The 19,735-nt window shown below is 49.3% G+C and overlaps 2 protein-coding genes across 2 annotated transcripts; one reads left to right on the forward strand and one right to left on the reverse strand.

The window, feature by feature from the left end:
- The first annotated feature begins 3,628 nt into the window (after positions 1–3,628).
- Positions 3,629–8,074, forward strand: MRPS26 (mitochondrial ribosomal protein S26). The gene is made up of 4 exons (XM_038399667.2): positions 3,629–3,966; positions 5,043–5,180; positions 6,753–6,876; positions 7,690–8,074. Exons 1-4 carry the CDS (start codon positions 3,665–3,667, stop codon positions 7,819–7,821), a joined length of 696 nt encoding a protein of 231 aa, XP_038255595.1. The 5' UTR covers positions 3,629–3,664; the 3' UTR covers positions 7,822–8,074.
- Positions 8,075–12,657: 4,583 nt separating this feature from the next.
- LOC119854883 (neurophysin 1-like) lies at positions 12,658–17,866 on the reverse strand. The gene is made up of 3 exons (XM_038400072.2): positions 17,689–17,866; positions 13,755–13,959; positions 12,658–12,881 (listed from the first exon to the last, which is right to left on the reverse strand). Exons 1-3 carry the CDS (start codon positions 17,806–17,808, stop codon positions 12,832–12,834), a joined length of 375 nt encoding a protein of 124 aa, XP_038256000.1. The 5' UTR covers positions 17,809–17,866; the 3' UTR covers positions 12,658–12,831.
- Positions 17,867–19,735: the final 1,869 nt, after the last annotated feature.

Here is a 19,735-nt window from a genome sequence, read left to right on the forward strand (position 1 = left end):
TCCGGCTAGTGTCCAGTATTATGTCTCTGACAGCGGCAAGACGTGTAAGAATCCTGAAGTAGCAGATATGGGATAATCTACTTCCCACATTAGGTCTCCTAGTCAGAGATTGGCTTAAACCCTCAATCACAAGGTATAATATCCCTTCCACAATTTTTTAGCATTAATTATGATAATTCCGGATACTCTTCTTCATATAAACGTCAAAACCTTTTTTGAATCTTGCTGAATTCTTGGCCACTACAGCTGCCTGTGGCAATGAGTTCCACAGCCTAAATACACATTGTGTGCAAAATTCAGAGTAGCAGCCGTGTTAGTCTGTATTCGCAAAAAGAAAAGGAGTACTTGTGGCACCTTAGAGACTAATGTGCCACAAGTACTCCTTTTCTTATTGTGTGCAAAAGTATTTCTTTTTATCAACTTTGAATTGCCCCCTCTCAGTTTCAGTGACTGTCCCCTTGTTCTTGCATTACAAAAACTCAGGGAGCACAAAAACTCCTGATCTACACTCACTATACTATTCAATATTTAATATACTTTTAATATATGTTCATTGCCTTTCTATGGTAACAATCCCAGTCTTTTCAATTTCCCTTCACAGGAGAGTTTTTTCAGGCCCTTTGATCATTTTCATCACTGAATCCTCTTTTCTTCATCTCTTCTCTGAACCCCTTCCATAACTGGAATCTCCTCAGATGGGGTAATCAGTACTGCATGCAGCTTCCAGAGGAGGCTACACGAATGATTTATATGAAGGCATTATATTGTATTGTATAAAGGTTCTTCTGTCATCCTCATAACTGTAGTATCTGAGCACCTGCCAGCAGTACCTTAAGTGACATGACTACCCCTCTGTCACATGTGGTTTGTTCTTTCCTCTTATCCTCTCCCCAGGGTATGCACCCAGGGGGTGATGTGTGTTAGCACTGGAGAGTTTTGTTTTGGTAGGGGTTTGTTTGTTTGTCTGGCCAATGGGAGCTGCGGAGCCAGCACTCAGGGCGGCACCTGTGGGCGGGGGTAGCCTGCAGAGCCCCCCTGGCTGCCCCTCCACCTAGGAGTCAGAGGGACATGCTGGCCACTTCCCAGGAGTCACACAGAGCCAGGCATGGAGCCTGCCTGCCCCGCTGGCACTGTGGCCAACTGGACATTTAGCGGCCCAGTCAGCTGTGCTGACTGGAGCCACCAGGGTCCCTTTTTGACCAAGTGTTCTGGTTGAAAACCAGACACCTGACAACCCTATTCATCTCCTGCACAGAGACACTTTATCCTGCTTGCAGAGTGCTCTGTTGTGTCAGAGGCACAATGTTGCCAACCACTGGTCTTTAAGCTCTTTTTGATGCCCAGGCCCTGGAACACCCAGACCAGTGGTTCTCAACCTATTTATCATTGTGAGCTGCATATATAGTTCTTTCTGTGTTATGTGGGTCGCATCAACACAATATATATACTTACCTGTACATCTACAAAAATAATACGGTTTAGAATTATTATAACAGCAATATGATTAAAATTGACATAGTATCTTTCATTTGACCACTCGCAAATGTCTACCAAGAGCATTTTCAATTAGCAAACTAAGTGTTAAAATTAATTCATTTACTGTAACGGTGGCATGGCACAATGTATTGCCACCTTCACTTCCGCACTGCTACTGGCAGTAGCGTGGCTGAGCTGAGTGCCCGGAGAGCATGGCTGTAGAGCTTGCCTGCAAAAATGGGGAGCCCTGCCCGGTGTGGGCTGCCCCTTCAGCCACAGACTGTCCCCCATGCACCCAGCCCCTCCACCCAGGGACTGCCCTCCAGCTCCTGCCCAGACAGGGACTGTCCCCCCAGCATCCAGACCCCAAAAACTGGACCGGCACATGTGCCTGTCAAGGGCAGAATGGCCCCTCCAGGAACTGCCCCCAGTCCCCACAAGGACAGCCCCCCAGCACTCAATCCTCCCATCCAGGGACTGTGCACCAGTATCTAGCGCCCCCCCCCCCAGGACTGCCACCAGTTCCCCCACCTAGAGTCTGTCCCAGATGCACAGGCTGCACCCCCTCCCTGCAGCCCTAGCTCCCTGCACCTCCCACTTTCCCTAGTCCCTTGCACCCCCCACCCCATGCCTGCTGGTCTCCTACCGTGACTGCAAGTAGCTCTGCCTTGCAGCCTGCCTGTCGCTGAAGTCCTAGTGCCAGGGAGCCTGGTCTAGGCAGGATCACTGGACCCACGATCCTGTAGGGACGGGGGCGCTGAGCACCCTGGCCTCCTGCAGATGCTGCTGGGCCCAACCCTGCTGGGAAGGGGGGGGCTGATGCTGCTGGGCCTGATCCTGGCAGAGGAGTTGATGTCAGTGGGCCCAATCCTGCACTACCCCATTTTTGCACGCACACACACGCTGCTGGCTCTGCAATCAGGACAGGTGCCCCTCCTGCCCTAGTTATAACCCTGAGGATGTCACATGGGCCACAGCTGTGCTGACTGGGCCACAAGTAGCCTGTGGGCCAAAAACCACTGACCTAGACGATAAGGCCCAAGCCCGTGTCCGGGACTGGCTATTCCACAGGGAGTCAGGATAGGACGGAGGCCAGGCATGGTGTGCTTGTGGTGGCTCATGTTGCTGGGGTGATGCACTGCAGCATCTTGCCCCCTGTCGGACACCGGTCCCGTCCTTTGTCACTCTTGCCTGTCTTGGTTTTCCCACCAGTTTTGTGCGCTCCTTGGGCTGCTTCTCTCTGAGGAGCAATGGTCACCTGCCCTGAGCACTGGGGCAGGCCACGGGAGGCAGAAGGAGCCTGGCTCTGAGTGGTGGGCCAGGCCAGGGGTGGTGGGGCAGCAGGACCTGGGCCCTGAACTGTAGGGAACACCTGAGGGAAGTAGGAGCCCGGCCCTGAGCCGTGGGGCAGGCCCGGGAGGTAGCAGGAGGCCGGCCCTGACCCAGGGGGCAGCCCGGCTCTCAGGAGTGGGACAGGACCAGGGGCAGCAGTAGCCTAGTCCTGAGCAGTGGGGCAGCCCCAGGGGCAGCAGGAGCCCAGCCCTCAGGAGTGGGGCAGGCCCGGGGGGCAACAAGAGCCCAGCCCTGAGCCATGGGGCAGGCCTGGGGGGGGCAGCAGGAGCCCGGCCCTGAGCCATGGGGCAGGCCCGGGGGGGGGCAGCAGGAGCCCGGCCCTCAGGAGTGGGGCAGGCCCGGGAGGGGGGCGGCAGGAGCCCGGCCCTCAGGAGTGGGGCAGGCCCGGGGGGGGGGGCGGCAGGAGCCCGGCCCTCAGGAGTGGGGCAGGCCGGGGGGGGGGGGCGGCAGGAGCCCGGCCCTCAGGAGTGGGGCAGGCCCGGGAGGGGGGGCGGCAGGAGCCGGGCCCTGAGCCGTGGGGCAGGCCGGGGGGGGGGGGGCGGCAGGAGCCCGGCCCTCAGGAGTGGGGCAGGCCGGGGGGGGGGCGGCAGGAGCCCGGCCCTCAGGAGTGGGGCAGGCTCGGGAGGGGGGGCGGCAGGAGCCCGGCCCTGAGCCGTGGGGCAGGCCCGGGGGGGGGCGGCAGGAGCCCGGCCCTCAGGAGTGGGGCAGGCCCGGAGAAGGAGGCGGGAGCGGGGGGCTGAGGAGACAGAGACCCCGGGGGGCGGGGCCTGGCCCGGCCCGCTCCACGCTGCCCCGCCCACCAGTCGCCGCCCCCGAAAGAACTACATTTCCCGTCATGCCCCTGCCCCGCCCGGGGCCGGCCTCCTGCATCCGCTTCCGGGCGAGGGGTCAAGGCCATGGCGGCGCCCCGCCGGAGGTCGGGGGTACCGCCATGCTGCCCGCGCTGAGCCGCTGCCGGGCCCCGCTGAGCCGCTGCCGGCCGCTGCTGGTGCCGGCCCGGGGCCGCAAGTCCCGCCACGACCCGCCCGCCAAGTCCAAGGCCGGGAGGCTGAAGGTGCCGCCGCCCGTGGAGCCGGCCGAGCTGCTGGTGGTGAGCGAGCGCTACCGGCACTACCGGCTCGTGCTGCAGGCGCTCAGGTCTGTGCCGTGTCCGCCGCGGCCTTTGCAGATTTCCCCGGGGGCGGGGGTTTCTTTTCCCCAGGCCCCCTGCCTGGGGCACTAGGAAGCGGAGGGCAGCCTCGTGCGTCCCCCTGCCCGAGGCGGGGGTCCTGATTTTATAGGGACAGTCCTGATGGGTGGGGCTTTTTCTTATATAGGTGCCCGCCCCCCAACCACCACCGCCTGTCCTGGTTTTTCACGCTTGCTCTCTGGTCACTCGACCCTGCCCAGGGCTGGGGAGCCGGGGCGGTCTCTTAACATGCCCGTTCTTGCCTCTGCCTGTGCCCAGGAAGCAATGAGAGCCTAGGTCCAGACCCGGGGTGTGTGTGTGTGTGTGTGGGTGTGTGTGTGTGGCTTCATCACTCCCCAGAACAACTACTCCGGGTGCTGGAGCGGGCGGGCATGTGTACAGGGCCGGCCTGTGCGCTGCCTTGCTGAGAGGACCCTTGGAAACCTTAGCAGGAGTAAAAAGAAAAGGAGGACTTGTGGCACCTTAGAGACTAACAAATTTATTTGAGCATAAGCTTTCGTGAGCTACAGCTCACTTCATCAGATGCATTCAGTGGAAAATACCATTGAAATATTTTCCACTGAATGCATCCGATGAAGTGAGCTGTAGCTCACGAAAGCTTATGCTCTAATACATTTGTTAGTCTCTAAGGTGCCACAAGTCCTCCTTTTCTTTTTGCGCCATACAGACTAACGTGGCTGCTACTCTGAAACTTAGCAGGAGTGTGTGTGTGTGTGTGTGCGTGCGTGGGGTGGGGGGGAAAGCCTTATAAATGTTCAGAATCCCAGGTTTTAAGAAAAACACCCTCCCCCCCAACATTTGGAAAGGGAAATGGCGCCGTCAGGTGGCTGTCGGGAAGTCGTCAGTTCAAGCCGACAGTGTCCCTTTGTAGTGGTGTTCAGGGCCCACCGGCGTGTGAGGGCCGCTAGCTGGCGAAAGACCTGCCTTAGAATCCATCTCCCAGGACAGAAGCATTGGTAATCCAGGGGAAAGCAATGCTGATGTGACTGTGCCATGCTTAGGGCCTTTCTCTCCTCTGTCCCAGGGTGGAGTTCAAGCAAGAGGTGTTGCGGAAGCAGCATGAGGAGCGCCTTGATAGAGAGAGTGGGGAGGAGGTGATGGAGGAGCACCGGAAACTGATGGCATGGAACAACGCTGAAAACGAACGGCTGCGTAAAAAGAGGTGAGACGTGGCCCTCAGGCCTGTGGCAGGAAGGGCTTGGGGTGCCGCTTCAGTGCAATGAAACCATGTGAGATGCCAGAGGTACGCAGGGAGTCTGTGATCTATCCCCCTCCCCCACCACAAGGGGTCTTGGGGAGCTTTCTCTGGTCTGTGATTCAGAGAGCATGTGGATTTATAGGTTCTTACATGCCGGTCCCTTCTGGCCTTAGAGTGTGATCGTCTAGTCTGACCTCTTGTATAGCACAGGTCATAGAACTTCCTGAAAAAATAACTTCTACAGCAGATCTTTTAGAAAAATACTCATCTTGATTTAAAAATTGTCCATGATGGAGAATCCTCCACAACGCTTGGTAAGTTGTTCCAATGGTTAATTACCCTTACAGTGAAAAATGTGTGCTTTATTTCCAGTCTGAATTTGTCTAGCTTCGACTTCCAGCCATTGGATCGTGTTAACACCTTTCTCTGCTAGACTGAAGTGCCCTTTATTAAATATTTGTTTAGCTCATCTTAACTAATTAGCCTCTCACAGTTTGTTTGGTAACATCCAATTTAGCTGTGTGTGTGTGTGTGTGTGTGTGTGTATGTATATATATATATATATATATATATATATATATATATATATATATCTATCTATCTATCTATCTATCTATCTTACTATATGTTCTATGCATCCGATGAAGTGGGTTTATGCTCTAATAAAAAGCTTATGCTCTAATAAATTTGTTAGTCTCTAAGGTGCCACAAGTACTCCTGTTCTTTTTGCGGATACAGACTAACACAGCTGCTACTCTGAAACCTGATACTTATAGTTAGTAATCAAGTCACAAGCTTGGTAAACTGATTGTTTCTTTAAAATATGACTTCTGAGGTAGGCTAATGGTTTCTGGAGCCCTCTACCTCTAGCTTAAATCCAGCCCAGGCCACTGTAATAAGAGGTATTACTAGCTGCTGGCAGTTCAGCCCTCTGTACAAAATGCATGGCTCCTTTAATGGCTAGATCACAGAGACTGAACTGTATCCTCCCTTTTTTATTATGGACAGTATTACGGTTACATTTGAGGACACTTTTAAATAGGGGCTCAAAACCTTTATTTTGTAATAATCTCATTGAAATGGCAAAAACCAAACCACAGATTATAAACTCTCAGCATCATCTGAATTTTTCATGGTGGCTTGATGAAAAAAGAATTAATACAGAGAATACAAATGTAAAGATCACCCCTTTTAGTGACTTTTTTTTTTCTGCACTGAATTCTCTCTTCTTTTGTACACCATTGCATTAGTTATACTATGTATGTATGAGGGGAATTTTCATTGTCGTTGCCCAAGCTGTCCCTGTTCTGTGAATAGCTAGGACTTCAAGCCCCATATCTGTTATGTTGAACCCTTCACCACCCCCATCATCTTCTGCTAGGCCTGCTAGCACCTTGCTTCACCATCCTCTCCCATGGGAGAGGGGGAGGTTTCACCTGAACATTAAACACTTCCCTGCAAGGCTGCTGTGCTGTGCCTCCCATTGTCCTGAGGAGGTCTCACCAGTACCCGATTTCTCTTGTGCTCGTGTGACAGGGAGGAGCGACTCAGAAGAGAGGAGGAAGAATTGCAGGACCGTAAGTTACAAGGAGCCCTCAACCATGCCAGGTTAATGGAGGATTTTCTTAAGCAGAAGGAGAGAGAGGTTCTACAGTTGCAGGTATGGAAGGCTTGGGTTTGAGGGCAGTGATCACTGTGTTTTTGACTGTGTTGAGGTGACTTTGTGAACCCCTCAAATTGTAACCTGCTGTCACCCACTGTTCTGTTTGGTACCCATGGGTTGGGAGTTCTGTGGAGGCACCAGGCTCACACCCTGGAGAGGGGAGAAGGGGCTTATGTTGCTCTGTGGCAAACTCCTGCCTTCCCAGCTGCCTCAAGGAGCCGCCTTGATGATCTTGGGGTGCAATAAGGATGTCCTGCCTGAGACCTTTGAGAGCAGGTTGGGGAATAAATTTGGGTGGGAGATGGGGATTCATGTGTTTCCAGGGTTTCCTCAATAAGAATATTACAGTGCCAAGCTCTCCTTTGCTCCTGATGAGTCCTGAGCCCCTCTGGAGGGGTAATGAGAATCTTTGTTGTGGTCTCCAGGCTTTGTCTTCCTGAATGAGGGTTGAGATCCTCAGGGCTGCTGCTGGAAGAGCCACTCCAGGCCCCATAAACGCAAGTTATGGGAGAAGCCGCCCTGTGGGGTAGGAACTGTGCATGCTCCGTTGCATTTGAATTGAGATTGGAGTTGGGGTGAGAAGCTAAAGGAGAATTTCTGGGGGTGCTTAATCCCTCTCCAGTTCATGCCTGTTTCATCAGCTGCACCCTGGCATCAGATCAGGGCAAGTGGACAATGTCAGAGTGCAGAGCCCCGACCCCTCCGCACTGAAACATAGTCTCATTCCCTGTTCTGTGTCTAATCAGCTGCCTCGGTGGGCACAAATGGTGCACACACTGACAGTTGGCTTCCACTTTTAATTGATTTTAGGAGGAAGCCAGAAATTTCATCACCCCTGAAAACTTGGATGAGCAAATTGAAGAGTGCCTGGATAACCCTCGCAACTACAACTTTGCCATCGATAAAGAAGGGCGCATCGTCAAGCAGAGCATGCCGTCCTAGAGGCTCTCTTGATCGGGACAATTCAGATGGGAGACTTTCCTATGGCTTCCATCCAGATGCTGTGCTCAGGGCAGAAGCAAGGGGAAAGGAGCATCATGCATACAAGTCGACTGAAATTTCATTTTGACAAACAGCCCTTTGGTGCCAGTCACAATTCCTGCCTTGAAAGGCTGTCACCTGCTTCATAGCTCATGTCCCTTTGCTTTGGGACAAATTGCTGTTGTCTCCGAAATAAAGGAATGTGTTTTTTACAGCACTGTAGTTCTTAATTTCTTAGGCACAGTCGTTCAGAAGTATTAGTTGAATACATCTGTCTATGAGCTTATATAGCTTCCATCTTTGCAGTGTCTGAGTGCCCAGTCAAATCTCTGCCAGTTCAAGATTATTCCCTGAAAAATATTCCAAGGATTTGTGCTCCGGTAGGTTTTTTCCATCACTGGATGCTTAGTCATGGGCCTTCTATCACTTTCCTAAACTGTTTTCTAAACATTCCAACCTAATGTCCTTCTTTGACAGGGTTACTGACCTAATGGATGGGAGGAAGCTGTAGATGTTAAACCTCTTGATTTTAGTCAGGCTTTTGAGACAGTCCCATGTGACATTCTCATAAGAAACTAGGGAAATATGGTTGTTGATGAAATTAACATCAACATCATGAGGTGGTTGCATAACTGGTTGAAAGATTTACTTGAAGAGCAGATATCAATGGTTAGCTGTCAAACTGGGAGGACTTACCTAGTGGGGTCCTGCAGGAGTCTCTTGGGTTGCCACTATTCAATATTTTCATTCATGACTTCAATAATGGAGTGAAAAGAATGCTTATAAAATTTGTAGATGATGCCAAGTTTGAGAGTTGCAAGCATTTTGAAGGACAGAATTAGAATTCAAAAGGGCCTTGATATATGGGAGAATTGGTCTGAAATCAACAAGATGAAATTCAGCAAAGACAAGTGCAAAGTATTTGCACTTAGGAAGGAAAAATCAAATGCACAACTACAAAATGGAGAATAACGATAGGTGGTAGTTCTACAGAAAAGGATCTGGAGGGGTTATAGTAGACCACAAAATGAATGAGAGTCAACAATGTGATGCAGTTGCGAAAAGGCTAATATAATTCTGGAGTGTATTAATAGGAGTTTTGTATGTAACACATGGGAAGTAATTGTCCTGATCTGTATGGCACTGGTGAGGGCTTAACTGGAGTATTGTGTTCATTTTTGGGCACCACACTTCAAGAAAGATATGGACCAACTGGAGAGAGAAGACCTCTCTCCAGTTTGAGTGGGGACCTGAAAAGTCTTCAAATATGTTAAGGGCTCTTTATGTCCTCTGAAAGTAGGACAAGAAGTAATGAGCTTCATCTACAGCAAAGGAGAGTTAGGTTAGATATTAGGAAAAACTTTCTGTGAGGATAGTTAAGTGCTGGAACAGGCTTCCACAGGAGGTTGAGGAATCCCCATTGGAGATTTTTAAGAAGAGATTGAACAAACACTTGTCAGGAATGGTCTAGGTTTACTTGGTCCAGCCTCAGCATAGGGAGCTGGACTAGATGAACTCTTTACGTCCCTTCCAGTGCTACATTTCTCTGATTCCTTGGGGAAAACTACGCTGTAGCCAAAAGATCTTGGTATCAAAAGATCTGTTACTGATTTACAGCATAAATTCTTTTTGGTTAATTTCTTTCTGTTCTCATAGTGCTGCTTCCTCTGATTACCCCTTAACTAACCCTCCTTCTAGACAAAAATCTTTTATACTCCAGTTAAGGTTGAGAGCACTTATCCTCAAATTAAAGTTGAAAAAAAAATCTTTACAAGAAGTTTTGTAGTTATAAAAATGTGAGGAAAAACATTAAAAAACAGGGCAATTCAGAGTTAAGGTCAAACTTTTTAAGAGAAATCCACATGTTTGAAATTATGGAAACACACAGTTGAGACGTACAAGCACTCTTAACTGTGCCCTTGTAATGAGATCTAACTTGACGCTGACACTGAATTCACCACTTGTTCCCACCCTAGATCTTTCTCATATTTACTTGCCAGACAGCCGTCCTCTGGATTCTGTTGTTCGTTCCACTAGGTGGCCTTAGGATTTGTAAGTACTGAATCATGCTTTGCTCACATTTCTAATCCCTGCTGGCTGTCATGGTTTGGTTCAGTCCTCACGGATTTGTCCTCCTGGTTTTGGTGTCACTGGCAAACTTGATCATGGCTGAATTTGCTTGCTTGATGCAGGGACCACTCTATCCTTCCCATGTTGTTAAATGGGAGAGAGTCCTGACTAGATGAGGGAAGGATCTCAGGGTTCCCAGTATGGAAAAGGCTGGGAATCCTACTGTAGATCATTAATGAAACTTATGACAAGTCTCATTACTGACCCCTGTAGCACTCCATGTGGCTTGCTCCTCATATCAAGAGTGTGGACTCTGCAATTCACTACTCTGTTTTTCCTGTTCATTGATTGATTGATTGATTCTTAATCTGGAGGTTTTATTGAGCCGGCACTTCTTCCAAACATTCATGGTCTTATTATTATTGGGGCACTCCATCCCCCACCTGCCATGAAGTCCCTGATCAAAACACTTCCTTTTAAATTGCGTGGTAGAACCTTTCTATACAACATAAATGACTGGGAGGATGGAGATTTCAATCAATATTTGACAAATAGTGGAAGCATTTAATTTTAATTTGTTTAGGTTTTAATATAGTAAGTTTAATATTACATTATTTAATCTGTATAACAAATAGATTGGATAATATAAAAGTCAAGACAAAACATTTTGATGCTATCAATGCAAAAGTTCAGGAGTTCGTTTGTAGAAATTTTTTGATCTCTGTTCTGAATCTGAATGAAGTTTTGTTTTGTTTTTTTTCCCCCCCCAATGTTGGAGCTTCTCACAGAATGGAGATTCTGTTTCCTGACCTGTTCTAGCTTTTGTTGTGACAGTTACTGAGTGAGTTGTTCAGAGAGCTGTGAATGACCAAGGTTCTTTTCTGATTGAAGGGGCCTCCTTTGGGCTTCCAATATTCTGCCTTGTTTAAACTCTTCTGTCCCCTGTCGTTCCCCCCCACCACCCCCCCCAGGCATCTTTTAACACATGACAGAGTTCAAAACAGAACTAGATCAGGGGTTCTCAAACATCATTGCACCGCGACCCTCTTCTGACAACAAAAATTACTATACGACCCCAGGAGTGGGAACTGAAGCCTGAGTCCATCTGATTCTCACTGCCCTGGGCAGGGAAGGGGTCAAAGCTGAAGCCCAAGGGTTTCAGCCCCAGCCTGGGGGCCTGTAACCTGAGCCCTGCCACCCAGGGCTGAATACCTCAGGCTTCGGCACTAGGACTCAGGCTTCAGCCCTGAACTCCAGCAACTCTAAGCCAGCTCTGGCGACCCCATTAAAAGGGGGTCGCAACCCACAGTTTGAGAACTGGTGAACTAGATAAATTCCTGGAGGATAGGTCCGTCAGTGGCTATTAGCCAGGATGGATAGTGAAGGTGTCCCTAGCCTCTGTTTGCCAGAAGCTGGGAATGGGCGACGGGCTGGATCACTTGATGATGACCTGTTCTGTTCATTCCCTCTGGGGCACCTGGCATTGGCCACTGTTGGAAGACAGGATACTGGGCTAGATGGACCTTTGATCTGACCCAGTGTGGCTGTTCTTATGTTCTTATTACCTACTGAACTATCTACCCAGCAAGTTAAAAAGAGGACTTTGCTTTTCAGTGCATATGCTGCCTTTAGGTGCTTCAAAATCCTTCGTAGTTATATTTCCTCTGATTACTTTTTAACAGCAGCACCACATTCCCCTCTTTTTCTAGCATTACCTCCTCAATCCCACATCCATCCTTTTGGGATAGCACCTCGAGCATCTGGGTGGCAGGGCCATTGATCTGAGCACACGTACAATTCCCCATACTCTTAATTCCTAGTATGGCTTTCCAGGTCCTCAGCATGCACTGACCTTTTCTTTTCTGAAAAGGTACTTTCCAGAGAACCTCCCTCGGGTGCTGGATAAAACTGTGACCCAGGGACCTCTTGAAGCCAACTGACAGAGGGCCCAGGAGGTGCCTATGGGCTGTCAGGGATCCCCTGGGCCAGGTATATACGTTAGTATGCCAAAGGGTGGTACGTAAGGTGGCTATCGAGAGACTGTGCAGTCAAGAAGAAAGAGGTGTACATGAAAAAACAACCAGCAGGGGGCATACAGTTTACAAATAAGGCCGATGGCTTGTGGGGATATCACCGGAGCTGCCAAGGTGCACCCTTGATCCTTTCACCAAGGCGGCAAGCTGACGCCGTGTTACGTCTCATGAAAGAGGGATCCCAGCCAGGCCTGGCTGTAAAGTGCTGGTGACTAATACTGCATTAGACAGGAGATTATCTTGTTACTTAAGTCTAGGGTCTAAAATGCATGTTGGAATTTTATTTGACATGTAGCCATTTGTTTCCAGTGTTGCTTCATGCTATCCCTTGAATCTCTGCACTTGCTAAATAAACTTATGTTTGTTTTCTCTATAGGCGTAGGCCTGGAGGGGGCGTGTTTGTGTTGCCAGAGGTGTCAGGGAGCTGATCCTGGGCAGGCACAGACAAGGCTCCCTCATGCTAAGGGCAGGTGGTAGCATGCTGCCTCCCAATCTTGGGGACCACTGGAAAGCATCACAAAAATCCCTGTCCTGGTCCTTAACTGCCTGCTTAGGTAAATCACCTACGTTCCTCCCCTCCCTCATCCAGGCTGTACCAAGAAGCAGCATCTCCTTTCCAGAGCGGGGATGTGATTCCCAGCTAAGCAGACAGCAAAACTGTTGAGTTTGTTACAAAGCCAGGGGGCAAAAAAAGAAATATCAGGATTTTTTTGGTACAAGTTTTATTTCTAGCTGGGGATGTCATTTAAGTGACTGCAGAGGTGCAGCACGGCCAGGATTAATGCGTCCTATTGGACTGGCTTTTGGTCTTGCAAAGCCTCCTAGATGGCAAATCATGTGGCTTCATCCCTTCTGTGTAGTGGGTGGTCTAGGAAAACGGCGATTCTTGGTCACAGGCCGAGTCCACCTTGCAGCCCTCTGAAGAGAAACAAAAGCACGTAAAAGGAAACGCTGCATGCACTTGGCCACTGGAGTTACGTATAGCTCTGCTGGATAACACCTTAGGCCAGATCCTCAGCTGATGTAAATGCATATAGCTCCATGGAAGAGTATGGTACTATACAAAGATACATGTCTGAGGGTCTGGCCTAGGATGTGTGTGTGGTGCCTTTCCTGCAAAGGGAAAGCTATTATAAACTATTCCTGCTGGGTGAGTTTCACTTCTGTGCATGGGGTTTGGCCTGGTGTGATACTGCTGCTAACTTTGCCTGCAGCAATGAAGGCAATGACCAGGCTAATTGAGATTTCTCTTCTCTGGGAAAGGAGGAAACTGGCTGGTCTGCCACCCATATTAACTTCCCCACTTCTTCTCTGTCCACAAAGACTATGGCCTGAGCAGTAGATAATGGCCCACGGCCTTTGCAGAACTCTTGCCACTGGTGCATGCGCCAGCACTGAGGTAACGGTGCCACTGCGTGCCTTCCAGAGATCTCCAAGTGCTTTCCAAACATCAGTGACTGTAGCTGTGAGGCTGAAAGTATAATGATCCCTACTTTACTGATGGGGAAACTGAGGCATGAAGTAGTTAAGCAACTGGCCCAGGATCCCTCAGGGAGTCTGTAGCAGAGGCAGGGTAAAGCTCGTATCTACTAAACCCCATCTCCTCTTCCTCCCTCCCCCCCAATTTCTTAATCACAAGGCCCGTTTTCCTCATGTTAAAAGTGCATGGGAGTATTGCGAATAGATAGGAAGTGTTACTTTAACAGCCATAAATTGTGGGTGTGGGAGGGATTGTGCTCTAGTTCATATGGAGCTATGGTTAAAGTCAAAGCTAAGCAAGTGCTCTCTTACCGTTGTTACAGCAGATCCCAGGGGCTGCGCAGGTCCCACCACTGGGCCCGCATGGCTTCCTGCCAGACTCGCAGGGTGTCGGCAGGTAATTCTCTTCTTGACATCGCAGGGTTTCTGAAGTACCGAAGTAGCATCCCATCTCCGCTCCACAGCAGATGCTAGGGCCAAAGCAGTGGCCTTTGTTCCTAGGCCCACAGGGGATGCACTGGTGGGAGAGAGAAACCCAAAGGCTGGTTAATGGGGAAAACAGCACCCCTAGTTGCTTGGGTCTTGATTCAAAGCCCATTGGAAAGACTGCCACTGCGATCAGTCCATTAAGCCCTTAGGATGGTGTCTTTCTGCTATCATCTGCCAGTATTTAAGGAGCCCCTGTATGCTCTGCTCAGGCCTAGTGCTTCAGTTCTAGTTTTTCAACTGGTATTAGAAACTTTACAAGGAAACGAAATGTTATCATGGGATCTCTCTGTGGAACTGGGTGTGGTGGGAAATGATATGGTCTCTGGAGGGGTCAGAACCCCAACCACAATAACCTGGGCTCGCATCCCCAGAAAGTGAAACTGACTAGAAAATAACTAGGAGTCCTTGTGGCATCATAGAGACTAACAAATGTATTTGGGCATAAGCTTTCATGGGTTAAAACCCACTTCATCAGATACATGGAGTGAAAATAACTATCAGCACCCCAAACTGAAATTGACCAGTGCTGGTGTCATTATTCTAGCTCAGGGGTGTGCATGTGTGTGAGGGTTGCGGTGGGGGAAGCAAACACAACCTGGGAGTGGGAGGGATAAAGGATCATTTTGTTTTGTGATTGTTAAATAATTGACGCTGTTAGTTGCCAGCCCAGGGAGGGAATTGTTTGGAAACATTGTTTTAGACAGTGCCCCTTTAATAAATAGGTGAGACCATCCTGAACAAATTGGGCTAAACTAATCCAGGGTGTAACTCCACTGACCACAGTAGCGTTTCATACTTGGCATGTGACTCCTATTTAGAGAACTCCGCTCCGCTTGCTGGGCTGGGTCTCCTAGTGTATTCTGCTGTGTATTTCTTTTATTAAACACAGTGTTTAGCTGCGCTAACAGTTTTCCTAGGCCCCAGCTAGATGATGATTTTTATGTGAAAGTCCCCAAGTTTTGCCTGAAGATCAATGACCCGAGGCGGGCAGTGGAGCAGCTATTGCTATGGGTTCTACCAAACACTGGTGCCTTTGTGTATCAGTTCAGGGTTAAAGCTCCTGGCAGCCCTACCCACTTGAAAGCAGCCAGATCCTAACATTTGATCTAGGAGTTCATTGGCTAGGAAAAGGGATGCTTTGAAGAAACGGTACAAAATGCAGGTCACATGAATGAATATAGACCTCACCCCCACCCCCGGACTTTGCTTTTAGTTGCACCGTCCCAGCCTCATTGGCTACAGTTGCATGGGTTCAACAGAGAGCAGAATTACATCTTATTTTAATACATCAGTAATCGCTGGGTAGCTTTCTCGAATCTAACCAGCGCAAATGTATTCCCTCCTCACCCAAATTGTGGCTCTAACCAGCATCTCTTATGCAGTGGCCTCCCCCCTTAGGGAAATATTGCTCCAGAAGATTTTGCCTCCCTCAGAACCATTTGATTAAATGGCGTTACAGGGAGTATGATTGGAGTCATTCCCTTTGCCCTCTTGTCCCCCAGTGTAGCTGATACTGGGGATGATATCTCCTCTCATGTGTACAGGATACGCATTATATCTATACAGACTGACTCAGAAGATGATCAGTAAAATCTTCCTCCTGAGCAAAATAGCTCTTGACATTGTGGCATAGGTTTGGAAAGGCTGCAGGCCTTTTCTCCCCCAGAGCTGACTGTGCCTGCTCCCCAAGAATGGACAGGCAGCTGAAGGAACATGTAGCAGAGCACTGAAAACTCGTCTCAGCCAGCGACTGCCCCTTATGTGGCCCACCCTGCTCTTCTCCCAAAGCCAGCGCTCAGTAACTAGCCAGCGGCCTCCTGCTGGTCTATCACAGCTGTTTCTTGGCTGGCCACTTCCCACCGGCCGGCATTCCTGACATGCGACACAGATTATTTGCCTGCATCCCTGTGGTGTTTTCCTCTGTGTTTCAGCACAAGCCTATTAGCATGTGCGCTCGGCCCCCTCAAGGCTCCTTGCTCCAAGTTAGCCCCGCTGCCACTGCCCCAATCCGATTCTCATCCCCTCTGCATCTGAGTCAGGCAGCTTCTTCCTTCTCTTCCAAGCTTCTTGGGCACCCACCGGCGTGTTGCTGAGAGCACAGGAGAGAATCTTCTCCGCTGTTAGCTCTGGTGCCTGGCATCGCAGTGCCCTCTCCCCGCCCGCCTGCCCACAGCAACTGGGAACACAATTGCAGGGAAAGGCCTGCTCAGCCCCAGCAGTCCCGGGCTGGAGCATGCTCAGTCATTCTGTGGGAATGGGTCATACACAGGCCAGTCCCAGGTAGCACCTGTGAGGGGCTGACACATGCTCAGTGCAGATGGAATCTTCAGAGAATTTAGCTGCCAATCTCTAACACCTCTCTATTAAGTAAGTACAGAGGCTTGTAACATGGCCAAATTTGAGTGATTTATTCCACGGGGCTGGCAAAAGGCACATCCCTGATACCAGGACGACCCCACTCCCAAATTTCAGGTCCCGTCTCCAAAGAAGGGGGATGCTAGAGCGCCTCAACAAAACAGATGTACAAATTTGTTTTTTAATATGGGCAAAACAGTGTATGCTCCCCCCCCACATCTCATTCTTGGAAGTGACCAAGATATTGTAGCTGAACCTTTCAAAAGAAAATTGAGGCTGAGGCAGACACCCAGCATAGTACATTTCAAACCAAGCAGTTGAAGTTTGGCAAAGATATCAGGAACTGAAAACACAGACCTATATGGGGAAGTATGGAACAACCTTCAAAATAGAGGCTGCTCCCAGTCCTGCCTATAAGGCAATCTGATATAGACAGCTACACTCGTAACAGTATTTACAATTCACCACCAAACTAGACTTCTGATGTCCTCAATACAGCTGGCCTGATAACTCTAGTACAATAGTGGCTGGAGAACCTAATTGAAATGGGACCCGATTGGGCCAGGTGCCATACATACGCACATAAAGCCAGCCCCAGAGGATTTACACTTTAAAGAGATAAGACAGCTAAAGGAAAGATTATTATCCCCAGTGTACAGAGGGGGAACTAAGGCACAGAGAGATTAAAGGACTTGCCCAAGATCACACAGGGTGTCTGTAACAGAGCTGGGGATTGAATCCAGATCTCCGGCCTCCCTCTCAGTCTCCATCCTGCTTTAACTGCAAGACCAAGGCTGAAAAGTCTGGCTGCTTACCACTCATCGGCAAAGGGGCTCATGCATGTGTTCCACTGTTTTTTAAACATACTTTCAGCTGCAAAGGTAATATATTATTTAAAGAGGCTGAATGAAGTCCTGACAATCACAAGATGCACTTCTCTACTGCCCACGAGTTTGGCATACGCTACAGTCTATGCTTTCCTAATTGGCTGAACATTGAACACAGAGACAGTTGGAATGGGGGACAGGAGAAGGGAAGTAAAAGAGGGACTTGGTAATGAATGTTAGTTAATGCTTGTTCAAAGCTTTACAAAATTCACACCACAGCTATGTAAAGGGAGTTGGTGAGCCAGAGTCTAGCTGCTCGTGGTGTTGATCAGGGTATCAAAACATATGCGTGTCTAGTTACTAGGGTTTAGCCAGCTGCCATCGCAGCTGGCACAGCTCAGTCCCTTGCCAGCAATCTCTCCTTTCGTGCCCTGGATGCGATCCTTTTGGGTGGGAGTTGAGGGCTTTGGCGCAGTATCAGGGCAGCTTGGGACCGTCACGCTTACAGGCTGTCAATGAGGACTCTTTACCCAGATTCACTGTAACAGCCTGACGCTAAGGAAAGCATCACGTACCTTTCTGACATCCATGTCCAGGACCGATCGCTTTCCTCCGATGGGGCAGTTCTGGATGTAACAGGCCGAGGAGAGAGCCAGGAGCCACAAGACGCAGATGGCGAGAGTGTTCTGAGACATGGTGGCTGCTGCTGACCCTGCTTCGCTCTCGAGTGGGCTCAGGAAAGCCCTCCAGGTTTTGTCTTCGCTCCTCCCAGGGTGCCTGTATATATAGCGCCTGCTGCAGCTACTTAGACATGCCACCACCATCGTCACTCATTTCCCTTAAAAAATACAAGGCATTGCTTTTCACACCAACTAGCACTGCTAATAATCCAGGGTCGAGGATGTGAGGTCAGTGAAGAAGGAATCATTTGCTCCTTGGTGCTTATTCCAAACATGGCAAGACATGAGTTCACATCTACAAGTTTCCTTTAATTGGCACAGTCAATCGGGGCCGCTGGGGGTTAGTGAGCAGAGTTGGCATGGCCCTCACCTTCCCTTGAAGTCCTAGGATGGGGCGGTTCGCTGCTTTGCTCCTGGCAGAAGAATGTTTCCTAACAGTTACATTTCATCATGCACCTTTCAGCCCAAGAGGCTCCAAAAGCAGTACATAAATATCAACAGGCAGCATAACCCCAACTATACATACAATATGATGGGGGGCTAATTTAGCTACAACTAATCAGGAGAAAGATCTTGGAGTCATCATGGATACTTTCTGAAGACGTCCACGCAATGTGCAGCAGCAGTCAAAAAAGCAAACGGGATGTTAGGAATCATTGAAAAAGGGATAGAGAATAAGATGGAGAATATCTTATTGCCCTTATATAAATCCATGGTATGCCCACATCTTGAATACTGTGTACAGATGTGGTCCCCTCATCTCAAAAAAGATATACTGGCATTAGAAATGGTTCAGAGAAGGGCAACTAAAATGATTACAGGTTTGGAACGGGTCCCATATGAGGAGAGATTAAAGACGCTAGGACTTTTCAGCTTGGAAAAGAGGAGACTAAGGGGGGATATGATACAGGTATCTAAAATCATGAGTGGTGTGGAGAAAGTGAATAAGGAAAAGTTATTTACTTGTTCCCATAATATAAGAACTAGGGGCCACCAAATGAAATTAATGGGCAGCAGTTAAAACAAATAAAAGGAAGTTGTTCTTCACTTAGTGCACAGTCAACCTGTGGAACTCCTTGCCTGAGGAGGTTGTGAAGGCTAGGATTATATCAGGGTTTAAAAGAGAACTGGATAAATTCATAGAGGTTAAGTCCATTAATGGCTATTAGCCAGGATGGGTAAGGAATGGTGTCCCTAGCCTCTATTTGTCAGAGGATGGAGATGGATGGCAGGAGAGAGATCACTTGATCATTACCTGTTAGGTTCACTCCCTCTGGGGCACTTGGCATTGGCCGCTGTCGGTAGACAGGATACTGAGCTGGATGGAGCTTTGGTATGACCCAGTATGGCCGTTCTTATGTTCTTTGTCCACCGCTGGGGTGCAGCGCAGCAGCTGTCTGATTTGCCCAGCAACATCTTTGGAGCGTAAATGGCTACCTGTGATGAAGACTGTGGTTTTACACCTCCCCATTGGCTGACAGGACCCCCTAACCTCATTCAGTACCCTCAGGGGGAACAGTATCATCGACTGGAACACCAGCACCACTTTCCACAGCACCTGTATGCTCCTTGGGCTGGCTCCGTCTCAGTGGGTTAGACTGAGGGTTGCCAGAATCACAGGGGTGTGAAAGACCATGAGAGATACAGCAGTTTGCTGCAATATTCCAGGCAAACCTTATTGCATTACGTTAAACGTTACTGAGTTAAGTATAGGGTAGTGATCAATGGCTCCATGTCTAACTGGCAGCCGGTATCCAGCGAGTGCCCCAAGGGTCGGTCCTGGGGCCGATTTTGTTCAATATCTTCCTTAATGATCTGGAGGATGGCATGGATTGCACCCTCAGCAAGTTTGTAGATGACAGTAAACTGGGAGGCATGGTACATACGCTGAAGGGTAGGGATAGGATACAGAGGGCCCTAGACAAATTAGAGGATTGGGCCA

This window comes from Dermochelys coriacea, chromosome 4 (assembly GCF_009764565.3).
Source record: "Dermochelys coriacea isolate rDerCor1 chromosome 4, rDerCor1.pri.v4, whole genome shotgun sequence".
Lineage (NCBI taxonomy): Eukaryota > Metazoa > Chordata > Testudines > Dermochelyidae > Dermochelys > Dermochelys coriacea.

What these genes read in the sequence shown, in the direction of transcription:
- MRPS26 (XM_038399667.2), top strand. Translation starts at nt 3,665, where the DNA reads ATGCCCCTGCCCCGCCCGGGGCCGGCCTCCTGCATCCGCTTCCGGGCG. An exon ending in CTCGTGCTGCAGGCGCTCAG is followed by an intron (nt 3,967 to 5,042) that starts GTCTGTGCCGTG and finishes CCTCTGTCCCAG; the next exon opens with GGTGGAGTTCAAGCAAGAGG. An exon ending in GAGAGGTTCTACAGTTGCAG is followed by an intron (nt 6,877 to 7,689) that starts GTATGGAAGGCT and finishes AATTGATTTTAG; the next exon opens with GAGGAAGCCAGAAATTTCAT.
- LOC119854883 (XM_038400072.2), bottom strand. Translation starts at nt 17,808, where the DNA reads ATGTCTCAGAACACTCTCGCCATCTGCGTCTTGTGGCTCCTGGCTCTC. An exon ending in TGGACATGGATGTCAGAAAG is followed by an intron (nt 13,960 to 17,688) that starts GTACGTGATGCT and finishes CTCTCCCACCAG; the next exon opens with TGCATCCCCTGTGGGCCTAG. An exon ending in TGGGATCTGCTGTAACAACG is followed by an intron (nt 12,882 to 13,754) that starts GTAAGAGAGCAC and finishes GTTTCTCTTCAG; the next exon opens with AGGGCTGCAAGGTGGACTCG.